A 16394-nucleotide genomic window follows, 5' to 3' on the forward strand; every position below is an offset into this window, starting at 1 on the left:
AGGAAATGCAGTTACTCGACTATGAATAGGGCGGTAATGAAAAATTTAAAGGTTATTCGCCTGTCAGAGAACAACAAACAAAAAATTGCCCCGCGGTTGGAGGCCGTGAATAACAGCAAAACAGCGAAACGCAAGAAAAGTGGCAGCCACAGCTTGTTAGGCGGCATCACAATGAGATGAGATGAGATGAGGCAACAACTACACACACACACACACATAGACACTTGCTCAAATGTTGTCTGTGTACAATGACTACTATGTGCAAAGATTTTTATGGCAACCAATGAATATTTTCTTCTATGGCAGCAACAACAACAATGCAAACAAACAGCAACAGACACGCGATTGTCTCCAGATTTTGCCTCCTCCTCCATCTCCATCTCTGTGGAGTGAGCCAGCTGGCTGACAACCAGTAGATAAAAAGCTTTATGTCAAATACGACGAATGGGGGAGAAAGCCTTACCCACTGTCATGTGAATAAAATAGATTCCCAGGCCCAACCCAACCCAACCCAAACCGAAGCCAACTCAACTAAACTCATCTCAAGTCATTCCAATCCAAAGCAAAGCGTTTGCACCTAAAAACTGGGACAATCCGTTTGCTTGTGGCTGTAGTTGTTGCTGTTGTTGTTCATTACGAAAGTGGGAAACGATGATAGTTAATTATTCCTTATTTCACAGGTTCATGACTGGGCCACTGATTTCTGTGATGGCACTTGCCTGTGTGCCTTGGTTGAATCCCTGCAGACGCGCCCACTGAAACCCTCGTGGAATCGCCGGCCGGCGAATCAACATCATTTTCTTGAGAATGCCTCAACGGCTCTCAAGTCCATTGAAGCGGATCACATTAAGCTGGTGAACATTGGCAATGTGGATATTGTTAATGGCAATGTGAAGCTCATTCTGGGTCTAATCTGGTCGCTAATTGTCCGCTATCAGATCGGCAGGAGTAAGTTCCCGCCACGCAAACTAATGTTGGCTTGGCTTCAAGCCGCCTTGCCCGATTGCAAGATCACCAATTTGACCACGGACTGGAATAGTGGTGTCAATCTGGCCGCTCTGTTGGATTATTGTCAGCCGGGACTGTTTCCTCACTGGCGTAGCCTGGATCCTAGTCAATCTGTGCGCAATTGTACCAATGCCATGAATTTGGCTCAACGTGAATTTGGTGTACCCAAAGTTTTGGAGCCGGAATATTTGGCTTCCCCCTGGCTGGATGAGTTGTCGGGTATGACGTATTTGTCGTACTTTATGAAGCCCGGAGGACCTGGCTATAATGCCACAATGAGATGGGTCAACACGCAGGTCAAAGATCCGGTCAAGAACTTTACGGTGAGTTTGAACAAAGTTTTCCAATCAACACTCAACGTATTCTATAACATTTCTGATCTCTTTATAGACGGACTGGAACGATGGTCGTGTCATGTGTGAGATTATCAAGGGCTTGGGCGGTTCAGCTCCAGCTCCAGAGAAGCTAAGTGCGGATCCCTTTCATTATGAGAACAACATTAGGAAAGCGGTCGACGCTGGCTCCAAGCTGGGCGTTCAGCCCATACTCACACCCAAGGATATGGCCAATCCGGAAGTAGAACATCTGGGCATAATGGCATATGCTGCCCATTTGCAATGGGTGCCGCCTCGGCCGCCGCTCTCCGACCTGATTAATGTTTACTTGGAGAGCACTTCCGGACGAGTTGGTGAACCGGTAAGTCCCCCCCTCACCACCCACTCATGGCCTGTTGAGTCTTTATTAATGCTTAATTTTTATTTCTCACGCAGACGCATTTCCGTATCGATGTATTGTCGCGGGATATCAGTCTGAATTCAGTGCGTTGCCATGTGGTGCCACCTTCCGGTCAACCAGCACAGCCCGTGCGTCTGAATGTCCATGGCGAAGGAGTCTATGTGCCGGAACGTTATGGCATGCACGAAATTGTCGTGGAAATCGGTGAGGATAGTTTGGGAGGTCATTTCTTCCGTGTCCTGCCGCGACTCCTGCAAGTCGCCCCACCCGGCATGGCCCCCTGTGCTCTGGGCAGTTTAGTTGAGGTTTTGGTCAATGCCACGGGTGCACCCAAAACCGAGGATATTCTGGTGACAGCCGTCTCGCCCACGGGCATTTCACATAATTGTCCCCTGAAGAAAATCGACGAGGGGCACAGTGCCATATTCAAGCCAGACGAAGCGGGCATCTGGGAAATAGCCATCACCTATCAGGGCAGGCACATACAGGGCGGACCCTTCACCTGTGCCGTATTCGATGCATCTGGCGTCTCTGTACATGGCCTCGATGGAGCCATGCCGCTGCGTGCTCACACCTTTGAGGTGGATGCTCGCGGTGTCGGAGTCTCTGGGGAGTTGCACGTGGACATTGTCCATGACAAGCACTCGTTGGTCTGTTCCGTGGAGAAAATTGTCGAAAACAAATATCGTGTGACATTTATGCCACGACAAAATGGCAAATATCGCGTCTATATCTACTTTAATGGCTACGATGTCAAGGGATCGCCATTCATGTGAGTACAATTAACCAAAAATTTTGTAAAGTGCCCCCATTTTTATGAATCCCCATACAGAATGCGCGTTGGCACTAAAGGACGTTCGGGCAAGACGCGTAGCAGTCCTCTTCACGATAGCAAAAATCGCTCCGAGAGTCCATCGATGCACTTCATCTCGACGACCAATACCCGGCACAATGACTATCGCAATAATACATCATCTCTCTCGAGGCACAACACGGCGGAGCGTACCAGCAGCTATTCGCCACAATATTCACCGAAACTGGATACAACTGACTATCACACAACCAGTTCTAGGTACTACAAGAGGGAAAGTGAGGTAAGTTGTAACGATCCTACATTTGAGGTCGATCTATCAGCATGCGGCATTAAGGGAAATGGCATGGGCATTTTGGCTAACGCTTTCTTACCCTCAAAGACACAAGACACCACCCACACTGAAACTATCCCATCAAAATTGAATGTTTTTGGCAATGAACTAACAACTCCCCCAATACACACACACACAAACACACACACTCAAAATTACCTTTGACAGGAGAACAACACACCTCCGTTGACTAGTGCTTCACCCACGGTGAAGTATCTCAATTCAACCGATCTGTATACGGAAAGTCCCATGGGAGGTCGTCGCGATTCGAAAACCTCAAACAGTAGTTCGACCAAAAACGATTACTACTATGACAAGGAGAATGAATTGTACAGCCAACGTCGGGTAGTCACTAAACCCAAGTTGACCTCACCACGGGAAGAGAGCAAACATCTGATAGGAACCAGTAGCAGCAGCACCAGTACGAGCACCTATCAACGCCTCCAACAGCAGCAACAGCAGAGCAGTTCCCTCAGTCAAATTCCTAGTCCCACACTGAATGTAACTAAATTTATTTGTTTCGTCTTGCCCAAAGAAAAAAAAATCCCTTAATATAGAAAAAATACTGCTCCTCCGATGAATCTATGTTAACAATGATTTTTCTATAATCTTCCCAACACAGACACGCTCCAGCGAAGTGCATAATCATAGTCCCCTGACCATCAAGACATCGAATCAATATGAAAGCTCGTCGCGTAATATAACTGGTCTGGGTAGTCCAAGGCATGCCTCCGTGTCGCCCATTCAAAGGTATTCACCCAATAGTGCCTATATAACGACAGCTACCCATCGCATGGGCAGTCCCATTACGAGCACCCTGAATAAGGTAAGTCCTTTTGAAGATAATGATTGGAAAGAAATAATCTTACTCTCTTGTAGAATGGCTACGAAACAACACGCACTGTGGAAAAGTCATCATCATCGACCTACAAGTCCTCGTCCAACTATGTGACTGACTCTGCCGCGAATGTCCGTGCCAGTCCCTCGCTCTATGGCACCACAGAACGTTTGCGTCGTTCAGGTTCCCCGGAGCCACGGATCGATCACTCTTCGAATGTGAGAGTTTCTTCAATGAAACCAGCCTCAGCTCGTCGTGATAGCTGGGATGTGATCAACAAGACCAAACATATGCTCTCGCACAATTCGCTCGAATCACTGGCGAATATGACCGAGAAGCAATTGAATACGGAACTTCAATACAATCGTCCCGATTTGGATCATGAAACGCAACGGAATACCCAGTACAATAAGTTTGCCTTGCACAAGCAGCAACAGCAATCGGACTATCGCCGGGACTCACCAGACGATGAAGAGCGCTACAAGTAAGCCAAAAAAAGGGATTTCTTCTACTCCCAGTTAACATTCCATTACTTTCCTTTGCAGACCCAGTGCCATTACAGTCAAATCGCATTCAAATAATACCTATACCGACAAATCTGGTGGCTATACGAAAACGGTGAAGGAATCAAGTGAACATGTTGTCACCGAAAGCAATGGCCATGGTCCTGGCTATGGTTATAGTTCACTGTCCCGTTTTCGACCCATAGATAGCAATGCAACGGGTGCTAGAGCCATACGTGTCCAGGATATACCAAACGGTTCAATTGGTCGTCCCGTGGAATTCGAAATCGATGGCTCCAAGGCCGGTTCGGGCAATTTAGAGATCTTGGTTAATGGCGGCAGAGTCACCTCCTCGGTACGCTCGCTGGGAGGACAGCGGTTCATAGCCAGTTTTACTCCCCATGAACATGGAACCCACACTGTACAGATCACATTCAATGGCGAAACAGTGCCAGGTGAGTTTACTCTGACAGAAACAGAAAATATATATTCATAAGTAGATTACCTGTGGGCGTACTCAGGTCCTTATTAGGAAAGGCAACATTCTTCTTAGATCAACTTGTTTCTTGTATAAATAGATGAAGAAGTTCAATCAAATGAAGTCAGATTGATGACTTTTAGTTCAAACAAGATGATCAAATTGGTTAGGCATATAAAACTACAAAGAAATATTCATATTTTAGAGAAGAAGAAATCTCCAAAAGAATAATCTAAAAGCAGTCGGGTCAGTTTAATTATTAATTAATAAATTGGGGCTTTAAAAATTGAATATGCTAAAATATACACAAAAAGGTAGAGGAATTTGCTGAGGAAATTTAACTTATTTTTCCTTACTTTCTAAGAGTTCTCCTTTGGAATATACATATACTACTTTTATTATATAGTTTTAAATATAATTTTTTATCAGAATTTATTACTTCCGATACATTATTAAGATTTTAACTTTAATATTGTTTACTTAACAAATCAACTCAAGGAAAAACTCATTAAACCGAGTCTATTAGATTAGATTGATTCGATTTTTTCCATCTATCCATTTATTTTTCAATTTAAATATTTATATATTATATTTATCCGAGAATGCAAAACAAGAAAAAATTTGAGCCAAAAATACTTTGCAATTATATTTATTTATTAATTGCAATTTTAAATTAATCAGAATTTTAGTTTCTTACATTATTCCACAAGTTTAACTTATTTTTATTAATTTAATGTCAATCAGAATTTATGATTCAGAAATCGAATATTTTTGGATTTTAATCTACAAATTATAATTTGTATGGGTTTTATTTATGTTTTTTTCTATCGCTTAAACTTAAAAGGATTAATTACACATAATCCATCGATGGATTTTTTCACTCAGAAAATTAGAAAAATTTTATCGAAATTTAGAGCTAAAAAAAAAAATTTAAAAAAATTTTGGCAATGAACAAAAATTTATATTTTTTCTTTAAAAATACTTAAAATTAAATAAAAACAATTAATTTTTTTGTTAATGTGGAAAATGTTTATATAACATTTTATTCTATATTATATTTTCCTAAAAGAAAAGAAACTTAGGTTCTTTTAATTCTAGTATTTTCTTGCAAAAGAATAAAAAATTTAGTTTATGGAAATTTCCAAAGTTTTTTTCTAGGAGCTAGAAAATTAAAATAAAATATCCAAAAGGAATTTAAAAGGTCCTTAAATATTTATTTCTGAAATTTAGACTTCGAGCTTAGTAAATGAAACGAGATTTGCCAGAATAAATTCAAAATAGGTTTAAAAAAAAGTTTAAAAAAAATTGTTTGGAAAAACTTGATTAATTTTGATAAATTCTATATAGACCGAGGTTTAACCCAGCTAAAGAATTATTCAAAAATAAATATAATTTAATCACGATATTAAATGATAAACTGAATCACAGTGCGGCGAATTAAGAGAATACGATCTAGTCTCTTTTTGCTTTGCTCTCCCTCTCTGCGACTTGTGTTTGGTCTTTGCTCACCTGTACTCTCTCTCTCTGTCACTCTGGCTCACCTGTGGCTTGATCGGTGTCTCTCACGGTCTCTCGCCTGCGCATTTACGCTCTATTGCGCTCAGTTTTTACCTGTTGGACGGGTTCGCCTTAGAGAGATGCGATGCGATCGTGGCTTGAGAGTTTGCTTTTAGCCCAGTCACAGCTCGCGTTTGAAACGAAACTGACACGTCGGCGCTAAGTGAAAATTGAAAGCGATCGCTAAATTGCATAGCAAGCCTAGAATTGGCCAAGAATCACATATCTATAATCTATATATGTATGGAAATTTTCAGTGAATTGTGCAAAGAAATACAAGCAAAGAGCAATTCCAATGTAAAGGCTTTCATTGTTTGTTTAAAGTGCCCAAAGGAAAACAAAAAGAAATTCCACCAAAAAAGAAAAGTGAAGAACCAACAACAAATGGACAAAACGACATTGTGTTACCTGGAATGTGTAGCGAATTGAAAAGATTTTCGTGTGAGATTTCTAAGAGGCTAAAGAAATATGCTAATATAACCAAAATGCGGACGTTGTTGCTTTCGTCTCCAGCTCCGCATTCTGTGTGTTTCTTTTAGATATATCAACTTTTTTTTTTTTTTTGTATTATTTTGGAGTCTCTCCCATTGTGTGTGTGTGTGTGTGTTGGGGCAAAATAAAACCAGTTTAATGAACCTTTTGAAGCAGAAATATTTTCAATAGGGGCATATGTTTAGATAGATTCCAAAGAGAAAAAAAAAAACAACAGTCTTTTCCTTTTCAAATGCATTTTTTTTGCTATTGCTGCCATTTTGTATGGCTTCGATTTTTTTGCCCAGTTTTTGCCCCTTTTTGACTTACATAGTGTGTTGGTTCGATAGATACATAAATTTCTGTATATGTAGTTCGCTGTTGCGGAAATCCCAGACAAACACACTGAGATAGATTGTTACTCCGAGAAGGAAGTGCAGAGGTTTCTCACCCCCTCGCCGCTGCCTCGTCACCACATACCTTTCCTTTTCCTGTGTATGTTAACTCACTTGGCAGTTGTCAGTTGGCAGCGTTCAGAAAAACCCGTTGGGATAGGTTGATTGCCCAGGTATGTTGCAGGGCGCGACAGGTATCTGCTGCCACTGGCCTTCTGTGATCGCTTAAAAGAGATTGCGATTTTTTTTTTCTGATTTCGTTGTTGTTGTTGTTGTTGTTTTGGGTACGAGTTTGAGATTTTGTTTTTGTTTTTGAGGCCACGTTGGCCACTTTCCTCTGACAAAAATATTTGTTAACAAACATTTTCGTCTCGTTTATGCCACACCTTCGTGAGGAAGACGGTCGACCAGTGGGGTGAGGTGGCGGGGGGTCCACTTTTACCTCTCGCTTATGGCCATTTCCGCTCTTTTAACATATTGGCACACATTCCCATTTTACCGACAAACAAAAACAACAAAAAAAAAAAAAAGTTAAAGGCAAAGTGAAACTGCCTGCCCGCAACTTTGTGCATAATTTATTTGACGAAAAAAATTGACGAAAACGTTGAAAGTACATAACTGGTTTTTATTTTCATTTCGGCCACAGCCACACCCCCCCTTGCCTACTCCTCTACGCACATACACACACACACACACACTTTTGGATTGAAGACCGTTAATAATGCCAAAAAAAAAGTAAACAATTTTAATATAAATTACTATATAAAACGCGCGCGCGATTAAAACGTGCAATTAATAACCCTGTGATCGTGCCTCGCATTGGAATTTCTGTGAACATTTTTGTTAATCTTCTTGTTAATCGTGTTGTTATCTGTGTTGTCTTGTTGAAATATCTAGTAAAAGTCAAAAGAATCAGCTCCACTGCTGACACATAATCTTTTAATCATATTTATATAAAGTTGGCTTCTTTTTTTTCAACTCGACCCAAGTTCAGACGTGCCGCCGGGCCAAGAATTGTGTTTTGATTACAAGCAACGGTCAACGATCAACCATCAACGGGCAGCAGGTCAAGCTGTCGCCTCATCATCATCATCATCGTAGTCATCATCCTCAGCAGCTTCTTGCACTGTCAACGGACGCTGCTCTACCATAGATAAAAACGTAAATTTCTCTCCTCTTTATTCTTTATACATAATACCAATTAAAATACTCCCAAAAACAAAGTTAACGGTTTGGTCTTTGGTTTAGACATTTGTGTGACACATGGAATAGTAAGGCAGCTGCAGGCCATTATAACGGTTCTCTGACCAGTCACGTAACCGATTGCCAATTGGTAGATTCCATTCCATCTCCTATACACATACAGATATACATATGTATATATATAGATAGTTACATACTTATGCAGATTGTATAACAGCTTTTCGAGATGGCCTAAAGCTGTGAGACTGCTAGCTGCACTTGTTCTTTGCCAGGCGGAAAACGTATTAGCAACATCTCACCCCAATGGCAATGGCAAGAGCAACAGCAACAGCAATGGCAACGGCAACGGCAACGGCTGCCTGGCAAACCTGCCTCCAAGCCAAGAATCTAAATACACTGAAAAAAAAAAACGAATAAATAACTCATGAAGGAGAAATTTAGAGTCGATTCTGACATTATAATATATAAGCTTATTTTAAAGTTTGTTTTTTTATATAAAGCGCAGTTAACTTTAACAGTTTTTTAAACCAAACTGAACGAATCTCAAAAAACGCTCCAAAAACTACAAGCAAGTATATTAGATATGGAACCCCCTTTCGAAAATCACAAAATGTGTTAGGTTCTTTAGGAATTAAGAAATGACCAATTTTACTATTCTAATTACTACTATTAATCAATTTGTTTGAAACGACTCCTTGAATAAAAAGTTTTACTTTTAATGAATCAAATTGGTAAACCATACCCAAAAAAAGAGCTCTCCATTCAACCAAGAACGATTGGGCCACAATGTTAACTGAGTTTTTTGAAAGATTTTGTTTATATCCTAATCTTTGAATTATATCTGTATTAACAAATACATTTTGGAGAGCAAATCCTACGTCTATCAAAGCTTGAAAGTTTTCTTAAATCTTTAAGTTTTCTTATGTTTAATGATAAAAACAGAAAGAAAAATATTGAACTCCATTTGTTAAACATGGACACCAAGAAAATAGAAATAGCCAACTTCTTTAAAATCCAACCAAACGACATTGTGATTTTAGCCTACCTTGATTTAGGCTTTTGTGTCACTTTTATTGACATTTATTATAAAATCACAACTCGTCGGAATTTGTATACCATCATTTGCGATATGTATGAGCTTCAATAGCTATAAACCACTTAAAATTTTGTAAAGATTTTAAAAGTAGGCTTGAAAGTTGTAAACAAACAGAATGAACAACCATAATAAGAACACTTGGTTATGACCAATAAGCTATTCATCCCAAATAGAACACTTATGGAGTGGTAACAAACTGGTCTTTGTCTAAACTTTTCTTATAACTAAGTAGGTTAAATCTTTCACTTACTGTACGTGAGATTAGAGAAATTTAAATACTAGTTAAAGACAAAAGAAAACCTTTTCAAACAACTTGTTATCTAGACGGTTTAGATCATCTTAGCAAGTTAATTAAAAAGTAGTTGGATGATTGCAAATCTTAAGCTTGTAAATATAAATAAAAGACAGAGAATGGTTAAATGAAGGTTTTTAAAATCATATTAGTTCTACTTCCGACAAATTGAAACAGTTTTATGCATAGATTGATATAAATTACTATTGAATGCCAAGTTTTCTCACAGTGTAACATTGCCAAACGGTCTAACTGCCAAAGAATTCATTGATCTATTAGAGCGAATTTCAGTTACCCTAACTATTTTTAGCTTTTTAGCTTAAATAAAATACTTTGAATTAAAAGAAAACCAATGGAAATAATTCAAATTAAAAGGGTTAGGGAAATCTTACTTAAATTCCCATCGAAGTAAGCTAAAAATTTCCTAAAAATAGTTAGAGAAATCGATGTTAGAGTATTTCTGCATGATTTGTCTGTGTAAAGTCTGTAAATATTTACTGTGCGCTGTTTAATAAGAGCGTTCAAGTAACTGTAGTTTTTTGGCATTGCCGTTGGCTATTTACCCAATGAATTATGTGGCTAACTGATTAATGTTCTCAAACGAACGAAACGAAGAGATGCCAAAAGAAGCCAGAATGGCACATTGAAATATCTATTCCAAAAAAAAACGAAGACAATTTTCAATTTCGTTGCTTAGGCAAATAAAATGACAACAAAGTTGACAAGTTTCCCAGGCCCCAGACTTAAAGACAAAAGAAACAGAGAGATAGAAAGAGAGACAAGAGGAAAAGACGGGCTGAGTCAGTCAGAAAGCTAGTTTTCAGACAAAACGGCAATGTAACAGTTTGATTTTTTCCAATGAACCGACTGACCATTGCGGCAATTTTCATGGAAAGCCATAAAAAGCAAAAACAACACCAACCACTGCAAACGAGCGCGGTAAAAGGAAAAGTGCAGTCAAAACAACAAACTAAAAAGAAAATAAAAAGAGAAATGTGTGGAAAGTTTTGCAAACAAAAGTAAATTTTCAACCAATAAAAAACACCATTTAGTGCAAATAACCAATTAAACATAAATAATAATAATACAAAAAAAAAACTCATGACCAATTGGAATGTTGGAATCTTCATGCGATTGCATCCTTAGCTCCCCATCATCTATCCATCTATCTAAGATTGTTTAATGGGTTCGTTTCGAAAAGATTCCCAACCCAACTCGACAGCAATTTGTGTAAAACGATCAGTTGATTGCGATTGCAATTGCGATTGCTCTCTAAGCATATACTTTGCCTATTATTTGTAATTTAAGCTCTGGCATAGATACATGGCACAAGCAAAAGATACAAGATACTTACGCTCCGCCAACAAGATTGAGATACGCACTTGTAGTTCGCAACGAGGCGGCACAGATGGAGATTGCGACAATTATAATGAGGAACGAAGGAACGCAGCAACGCAACGCGACACAATGTTCAAAACAATGCAAAGTCGCAGCGGAAACTGTCTTTGCTGGTGTTGTGGTGTCAAAAGAATGCGAGGGGTGCTTTAAAAGTCACTTAAACTTAATACACATACAACTCTCTATGAATTCGACATTAGCAGGGATCCTCCTAGGTCTAAGTAAAGCCACACGTTACCTACTCCAACTATAAGTGGATATTATATCTTTAAAGTTGACTATGTAAAATCCATACAACTATCTTAAGGATTGCTTCAAAATCTAAAAATGTCAAACTTTAAAACTTTGATTTCATTCAATATATAATGTCGAAAAAGTTTGTTTATTAACTTTATCCTCAATGGGGACATATATACATCAAATAGGCCAATTTGTTTGATTGTTTCTATAAGAAAGCATTTAATATTTGAAGAAGAAAGTATTCTTATATGTCCAAATCCGACTTTTCAAACAGAATTCCTCCTTTTTTGAGTTTTAAAACTCAATTTTTTATTTATAAACCAATTTTATTAGAATAAGACTTAATTGTATTAATACTATTCATATTTTTTTCACTTGAATTTCTTATTAAAATGAACTCTCAATTAATTTCGTCGATAAATCAAAGTCTAGAGACAATTTGTTCACTATTTTTTCGGAACATTAGACCAGCTAACAGTCAGATTTGATTAACAAATATAATATCAAAATATTTTAAAATGTAATTTCAAATTAATAATTCATCTTAGTATTATTATTATTATTATTACAAGTATAGGATATAGTTGTAAACTATCAACCCATCTATATTTCACAAGCACTGGCAACTAAGGCTTAGACGAAAACTACATCCATACACTAGCCTGGGAATCGAGCCCGTATCCTTTTTCTCTTGTTGCCAAAGTGACTGGGCCACTTAGACAACTCATATACCAAGGACTGCTAATAATTCATCTATTTGTGGTTGTGCTGTGAAAACGATTGTCATGAAGTTATTGTTTCTTAATTAATACCAGCTATAGCCATTAAATGTAGTAGCAACTAGGCCTTAAGGCAAAGAATCGAACTTGTTTTTGAAATATAAAATACAAATAATATATGCAAATAAGTCACAATTAGTTGAAGTACGTCTTAGAATTGTAGTCGAACTCTGTGTCTATCCCTTGGATCTTATTTTCACAGTATTTTCCAAATGCCAATACTTTTCGATAGCCCTTTGTATCTTATATTTTATGTAGACGGATTAGGATTAGGATTAATATGGTACTAAATACTTTCCTTATTAGGTATCCGTTTGTTTAATACCTTTAATCTAGTTTTCGTTAATTGTTTTTTAAATACAAAATCTATAAATTGGCTGGATATAATAAGACGAAAATTTTGTCGTATTAGAAATGTATTTTCCACTTTAAGATTCGTAGTTATGGTCTATTGAAAACTTTATAAAAATTTAGCACTGATTCCAATAAATAGCATTATTCAATAGCTTTAATTGATCTAAGATTAATATATGGTCAATAAGCGTCAAAGGGGTTCCTAGAACTCTGTTATTTCATATACCTTAACTAGTTTCAATTTGAAACTCTTAGAGTAACCGTCTCTGGCTTATCGGGGTCTTGACTCGGCACTTGAGAAAGCAAACACAAGCAAACAGTATTTGTTTTTTGTCTCAATTACACGAGTTGCAGGTGCATGTCTGAAGTCAAAGTGTTTCTTTCGACTTTGTGGGTCATATAACATGAGAAGAGAGTTTCCAAACGAACTATTTGTCGAGTACGGGGAAGTGGGGGAGTGGGGAGAGGTGATACTGTAATTTCTATATAAATATATCTATTTCACAAGTTTCTTTACAATTTTTCTTTTTTGTTTTGCTTATCAATTTGCAGGTTCACCGTGGCACGCTGAAATCATGTCGTCACCAGGCTTAACCGCATTGGGCGAATCCACACGCCTTGTACCCGCCAATACGCCGGCGGTTTTTGAGATACTGCCGCCTCCTGGACAAAGCCTGAGTAAAGGCGAGTGCGTGGCATCGGTATTGACGCCAAACAAGTCAAAACTGAATGCCAGAGTCACCCATGAGGCGGCAAATGGTGCTGCACGCATTGAGTTTGTCCCCACCGAGGTGGGTACCCACATTATCGATGCGTCCATCAATGGCACAAAGATAGCTGGCGGGCCCTTGGTTGCCAAGGTCTACGATGCCAGTCTGATCCAAGTGACCGAGGTGAATGGCGGCGTTGTTGGCCAGCCATGTCAATTTCGTGTGGATGCCAGTGCCGCCGGTGAGGGGCAACTGGAGATATCCATCAATGAGGGCGAAGTACCCAATCATGTCCAGGTAGTTGGAGGAGGACGTTGCCTGGTATCATTCACACCCGAACAGGCTAAATCCCATCTGATCGATATCAAGTTCAATGGCGAAACAGTTCGTGGTTGTCCATTTGTCTGTGCCGTGGCGGATACCTCACGTGTGCTCCTTAATCTTTCCAATCTCGAGCTGATACCAGTAAATCGGCCGTCCTCCTTCCATATCACAGTAAGCGGTGGCGGAGCAGCCGAATTGGCTGTCAGTGTTAGAGGACCGCAGGGTGAGCTACCCGTCCGTGTGACTGGCGATATACATGCTGGCTTCACCGCCGAATTCACGCCGACCAGTGTGGGTGGGCATTCGATCAATGTGGAGTACAATGGTTTCCCGGTGCAGGGCACACCTTTCCTGGCTAAATCCTATGATGCCAGCAAAGTGGTTGTCGGCAGTGTCTCAAGGGGCACCATGGGTCGACCAGTGCAATTCACTGTGGATGCCGGCGACGCTGGTGAGGGAAATCTAGAGATAACAATTTCGGCCAAGGGACAGAATATACCCACACAAGTCCATCCACAAGGCAGTGCAAGGTAAGTGATAGAGTTTAGAAACTTTTTTGTCACATCTCGCTAAGCTAGTCTCTCTGTCACTGGTAGATTCTCCGTGTCGTTTGTGCCCACTGAGTCATGTGAGCATACCATCAATGTGTCCTTCAACAAAATGCCTGTGCCCGGGTGTCCCATCACGGTTAGCATCAGTGGTGGAGTTGCCGGGCCGCAGGTATCACTAGGCGGACCAGGACCCGTGCATCAGACCAACTCGTTTGTAATCAATCACAATGGCGGCCGTCTGGAAGATATTGAGGTCAATGTGGAAGGTATGTAAACAGTTGGCCATCACCTCCTTCAGTCCTTCTCCTTTCCCACCCACTCTAACCCAATCATCTTTCACTATCGTAAACCATTTACATGTATTCCCTCCATTTCCCTTGTCCCCCCGTATGTGTGTTTAGTTGTAAGTATTGTAATTTAATTGCTCCTTTTGTTTAATGTTTGTGTGTTCATTGTCTGGCTAAGCGAATTATTCGATTGGTTTCAATTTGCATATATTGTATCTGGTAATTGTATCTCTCTCTCTCGTATGTATGTATCTGCACAATCTCACAGTCTCACACACACACACAAACACACCAATGGTATACATATTATACATTTGTAACCTGTACAGCAATTTGTATGAAACGGAAATTGTTGTGGCCAATCTCAAGCATGAAGCATGACTCTTTATCCTTCACTGTCCCTTTCTCTCTCTCTCTCACACTCTCTCCATTGTGTCGGTTACATTTACCATATCTCAAGTCTGGCTGGCTCCTGCATGATGGTCTGAAAGTCTTTAGTTAATGATTATACCTCAGTTTTTCCTCCCCCAGCAGAGAGAGCATATTTATGAGATACATTTTTGGTAATTATGCTCATTTAATTGTCATTTTTGCTTACATTTCAAATGCATTTAGTTTGCCGCAAATTTAAATTAGGCATCAAATTCCTGAATAGATTGCTTTATTATCCTTAAACAACTTGAACATTGCATTCCTTAAATAAATTTCAAGTATTTTTGTTATACAAATCCAAATCTTTACCAAGTCTGATCAGAATTTTTCACTTAATGTGAACCTCTTTAAACATAACAAAATATACTTTAGAATATAATTAATGAATGAATTGATGTGATGAGAAATTATTCGCTTGAGTTAGTTCCATGTTGTTAAAGTGCATTTAAATATTAGAGTATTTAGTTGTCTGTGTTTTTGTTGTTTTTTTTTTCTGTTATTTATTAAATAATATTTATGGCTTTTGTCTTGTAATAATAATTTTGCTCACATTTTATATTATTATATCTGTATTATATTTCAGGACGGCGAAATCTTTTGTACTAGACTTTATATATATATTTACATTATCTATACAATATATATACATACCTTTCTTTATATATATATATATCTTTCTTTAGATATATGTATATACAGATGTATATTAACAGTCCGTACCCAATCCTTATATATATATCTATGTGTTATGTATGTATAAACCCCAGTGAAAACGAAAACCCACACAAATTAACATCAAGTACTCTCTACTAATGTCCGATTGTGTCTACTAATTTGTTCTTATATCCTAGCATTTAAAAAAAAAAATGGTTTTGAATAAAAATATTAATGAATAAAAACAGAATGTATACAGGAATAATTCCATCGAGTTCAAGTACATGTACTTATATCTAAGAGAGTTTATTCAGTTGTACAGTTTGATTTTTAGGTTTCTGCAATATCTCTCTCACTCTCTAATCTCTACCTTACCAACTTCTCAATTAACTAACACTTTCTGGCAAGTAAACTGACTGAACTAACAACCTCCACCACCTACCACCAGAAAAAACCACCATAATTAAGGATCGTCTTAACTTTACCAACAAAAAGAATAACTAATCAAAAGTTGAAATTTTTCCAAATTTTTTTAACTATTCCTCCCTTCTTCCTTTGTAACGTGTGTCTGAACTAACCAATCGATAACCAATCAAACACTACTCATCTATGAACCAAATAATCGATAAACCGATCGATGAATTTTTGAATTTCAACAAAACAACCAACGATCAACACATATCAAAACTCATTTCCGGTTCGCGTCTCAAAAATCAAAAACAAAACCAAAACCAAACAAACAAAATACTAAACAAAAATCGAAAATATAATATAATAATATAAAAAGGACCTGCCGGTCAATCGGTTCCGGCACAAGTACATCAATCAGCTGAAGGCGTTTTCAAGGCGGAATTCGTTCCCCGTGTGGTCGGCGAACATCGTGTGAATGTTACCGTCAATGGTTTACCCACAGCCGGTAGTCCTTATGCGGCAAAGGTTTGTCC

General features: G+C 38.6%; 1 protein-coding gene across 6 annotated transcripts in view; it reads left to right on the forward strand.

The window, feature by feature from the left end:
• jbug (filamin-type immunoglobulin domains fbug) overlaps positions 1-16394 on the forward strand; it is a 32618-nt gene that overhangs the window by 11688 nt on the left and 4536 nt on the right. For 2 of the 6 annotated variants that reach the window (XM_068291910.1, XM_068291911.1), the window contains exons 3-13: positions 681-1331; positions 1399-1704; positions 1779-2515; positions 2576-2837; positions 3057-3389; positions 3511-3714; positions 3768-4210; positions 4272-4684; positions 13045-14056; positions 14123-14343; positions 16238-16386. In XM_068291910.1, coding sequence (XP_068148011.1) covers positions 681-1331; positions 1399-1704; positions 1779-2515; positions 2576-2837; positions 3057-3389; positions 3511-3714; positions 3768-4210; positions 4272-4684; positions 13045-14056; positions 14123-14343; positions 16238-16386 — 4731 coding nt within the window. Of the gene's footprint in view, positions 1-680; positions 1332-1398; positions 1705-1778; positions 2516-2575; positions 2838-3056; positions 3390-3510; positions 3715-3767; positions 4211-4271; positions 4685-6404; positions 6506-8027; positions 8292-13044; positions 14057-14122; positions 14344-15379; positions 15701-16237; positions 16387-16394 lie in introns of those variants that run through there. The other 4 variants (XR_011032563.1, XM_068291914.1, XM_068291912.1 and 1 more) reach the window with 4 other exon arrangements.

This window comes from Drosophila tropicalis, unplaced genomic scaffold (assembly GCF_018151085.1).
Source record: "Drosophila tropicalis isolate 14030-0801.00 unplaced genomic scaffold, ASM1815108v1 contig_593, whole genome shotgun sequence".
Lineage (NCBI taxonomy): Eukaryota > Metazoa > Arthropoda > Insecta > Diptera > Drosophilidae > Drosophila > Drosophila tropicalis.